This window comes from Prosopis cineraria, unplaced genomic scaffold (genome assembly GCF_029017545.1).
Source record: "Prosopis cineraria cultivar Desert tree isolate PC_DT_omini unplaced genomic scaffold, ASM2901754v1 PC9, whole genome shotgun sequence".
Lineage (NCBI taxonomy): Eukaryota > Viridiplantae > Streptophyta > Magnoliopsida > Fabales > Fabaceae > Prosopis > Prosopis cineraria.
In genome coordinates, this window is record NW_026555340.1 from 17,785,790 (window position 1) to 17,789,503 (window position 3,714).

The window sequence follows — 3,714 nt, forward strand, 5'->3', positions numbered from 1 at the left end:
AATAAAAATATGAAAATATAAATATTTTTAATTACTATTAGTAATGCACTCAAATACATGGTATTTTAGAATTAAATGACATAGAAATTAAATAATTAATTAATATTTATTATATTTTTAAAAAATTTATTTTTATAATCCGGTATTCAGGCAAAATCCAAACCTAATCGGGCTTGGCTCTAATTTTTTCAAACCTATTCAAGCTGGCTAAATAGGCTTGAATATTAAAAAATAATTATTTTCTTAGTATTGACCTTAAATTTTTTGGACGAGTTTGGGTTGGCTTGTCAAGCTTAACCTAAATTATCGACTTTACTAATAGAAGGTGTCATGATATTTTTGATCAATTAAATAATTTTGCACTTGTCTTAAAAAAAGAGTAGAGATATTAATTGTGTGTTTTATCCATCACAATCGTGATATTAATTAACATCGTTAGGAGCAAAATTTAAAAAAAATGTTGTGACTTAATGTATTTTAAACTAAATAACAAACTTTTTTTAATATGCAAATTCAATTAAAAATTCCTTATATATAAGGATAGAGAAAGTATTTGTTTAATGCTATTGTTTTCTTTCCTGTTTAAAATGAATTAATATGTTATTTAAAATGCACTCCCTCTAGTTTAAATTATAAAATACTTTTAGATAAAATCATACATATAAAATTTATTAAATACACTTTACACTCTTACTTTTTCAAAATAAAAAATAAAAATTTTTAAAAATACTTTTTATTAAATTTTTCATTTGCCAAAGAATATTAAGGAAGTAGAATATATGAAAAAAAAAATACTAATAAAATTTTATTTTTATTAAAATATTTTATATTTTAAAATTTTGAATTCTTACTACAAATCTTTCATAGTTTAAAGCGAAAATACTATTAATTTATTAATTATCGGTTCTGTGATGTGAATCGACAGTTCGAAGTTCAAACCAGGTCCGGTTCGCTTCTTTCCTGCGCACTATCTCTTTCCCGAAGTCAGCCAAGGCGGCTTGAAGCCATTCAATACTTTCAATTTCTTTCATCTTCCATTATCTTGTCGGCTTCTCGTTCCTTGCCTTGATCCCCAGTCAAATCATCCATACCCAATTCTTCATTCACCATCACACTATAAACACCCCCCATAACGAAAATGTCTCTCGTTCAAGGCCACAATCCAATCATGGAAGACGCCTTCGATTTGGCTCAGATCTCTCTTCGACCCCTCCTTCTTTCCGACGCCGACGATTTCATGGTCTGGGCCACCGATGAGCGAGTGACCAAATTCTGCAGCTGGGAACCCTATACAAGCAAAGACGCCGCCGTCGATTTCATCCAAAACTTCGCCTCAACGTGCTTATTGTACCGAGCGATTTGCGTCGGCGATCGCGCGATTGGGTCGATTTCTGTTCGATCTTTCGCCGGGGATGACGTGGCCAGAGCGAAATCTGCAGAACTTGGGTATGTTTTAGGGTCGAAGTATTGGGGGAAAGGGATCGCGACGAAGGTGGTGAAGCAGGTGATGGAAATGGCGTTCGTTGAGTTGCCGGATCTGGAGAGGCTTGAAGCTCTGGTTGATGTTGAGAATGTGGCGTCCCAGAGAGTTCTGGAGAAGGCTGGGTTTCAGAGGGAAGGAATTCTCAGGAAGTTCTTGTTCATGAAAGGAAAATCCAGAGACATGGTCATGTTCAGTGTGATTTCAGACGAAGCTCGAGCTTGATTTGTTATATGTTCATCTTCATCGTCGTTCTTAGCTTAGCTTGAAGCCAGTAGCGACTTCGAATTCGGATTTCGGGTTTCAAAATCAAATGGTCTGAGTCCAGACTCAGAGCAACTGATTACTGAATGCGGTGGACATGTCGTTCTTTGGTCTATGCGCAGCGTTTCATGAAGCGTGTATAATTAATTAAGGAATGATCAATTAATTTATTCGTTATTTTTGCATCGCATATAAATTAAAATAAGTCATCAACTTACAAATGTAGTAAGATTCATCTGATCGGTCAGCTAAGGGCGCAGTCTCATTTGAAAGAAGAATTAATATTTACATGTATTCTGATTTTTTATTGGTCTGTATATATATATATATATATAAAGTCTTTGTTTTATATCGCTCTTTTCCTTCACTATCTAGATTCTCCTCAAAACATCCCCTATTGATCAATTATTCTTTTTTTATTTCAAATTTTTAAAATCCATTCATCTTTTTTGAATGAATTTAATAATCAATAATTTTTAATTTTTAATAATTAATATTATGAATTTAATAATAAATAATTTTTAATTTTTAATAGCCAATATTAATAATTATTTTCATTTTATACGAGAAATGGTTATATTCATTGATCAAAGACACAACCTTCTATACTACATATCAATGTTTCCTTTCATTAATATCCACTTTCTTAAGAAGATATGAATTTTTTTGCACACTTTTTAAATAGGCATTAAAAAATGGTATTTTTTCATGGCAACTATCTATTCCCAATGTGCTTCGTGGGCCGGCAAATGCACTAACTTATCATTGAATGTTGTAATGTTCATCCTTGCCTTGTGATATGCATACTATGTAATGCATAAAATTTTCACTCATTTGTTATTCTTTCCATTCTTGTGATCGGAATGGGTTTGGGTGCTGTGATGAGATCTGGACCACTTAAATTTTGATCTGGATGGTCCAGATTTCATGCATTATTATATATTATATTTATTAAAATAAAAATTTATAAAAATTTTAAACTAATTTTAATAAATGTTTATTTTTAATATAGTCTAAATTTAATTTAGAGGGTCTAATTTAATATTATAATTTTTATAATTGATATATATTGATTATCTAGATGTACTCTACACAGGTCAAATTAATCTTGAAGAAGTATAAAGCTTCTAGTCATCCATGGAAACTTATCTTTAATGCAAATATATTTGTTCATAAGTATGATGCAAATGTTCTTGAGTATTGTTTTGATTTTACTATGATCAATGAGGTTATCCATAGAGCTGCCATATCTAAAGACAAGAAGAAATTCGAATACTTATTTGTTTTGATTGCTATGTTTTTTTTTTTCATTATGTTATGCATATCATTATCCTCAATACAATGACGTTGTGTTGTTTATTACAAATGTAGTCGACTTCTTGCAAGGTTTTGGCTCCATTCAGGATAATAAGTCCGGGGATGAGAATAAAAAAGCGCAGCGATGTCTATAGCTGATCAAGAGTTAGTTATTAAGCATCTCCAACATAATTTAGACAAGTACAATTCTTATTATGATGTGTTTAATAGATAATCTAAATTCATGTTCATTCCAGAGAGAAATCTTTAAATGTTGTTTTGTTTGGTGACATTACTGTTGATGCTGTAAAAGACAAGAGGGAAGATATTATTCCTCCTATATATTTTCATTATTTAAAAGTTAGCATGTTCATTCATGAAGTTAACAATGTAGTTATCTTTTACTTGAAGCCAATCCTCTTTCAAACTATGATAATGCTACAAAGGTTTATTGTAACCCCAACATTAATGAAGGCAAAAAATTATTTGCCGTGTGAGTTTCAGTTTTTTTCTCAATTCTTGCGCGATATTTGTGTTTGTTACCCTCTTCATGTTAATATGTCTTTTTTATTTTAGTGCTCAACAATTATTTAAGGTGTCTCAAACCTTTTTCCAAATAGCTGATAGCAATATTGATTACTTCAGTCCATCCTATATGCTTTCATTCCCCATAA

General features: G+C 31.0%; 1 protein-coding gene across 1 annotated transcript; it reads left to right on the top strand.

Annotated features, from left to right (window-relative positions):
• The first annotated feature begins 965 nt into the window (after window positions 1-965).
• Window positions 966-1,921, top strand: LOC129320962 (uncharacterized). The gene has a single exon (XM_054966665.1). It carries the CDS (start codon window positions 1,139-1,141, stop codon window positions 1,703-1,705), a length of 567 nt encoding a protein of 188 aa, XP_054822640.1. The 5' UTR covers window positions 966-1,138; the 3' UTR covers window positions 1,706-1,921.
• The last annotated feature ends 1,793 nt before the right edge of the window (window positions 1,922-3,714 follow it).

Excerpts from the sequence above, each read along its gene's own strand:
- LOC129320962 (XM_054966665.1), top strand. The coding sequence starts at position 1,139 with ATGTCTCTCGTTCAAGGCCACAATCCAATCATGGAAGACGCCTTCGAT.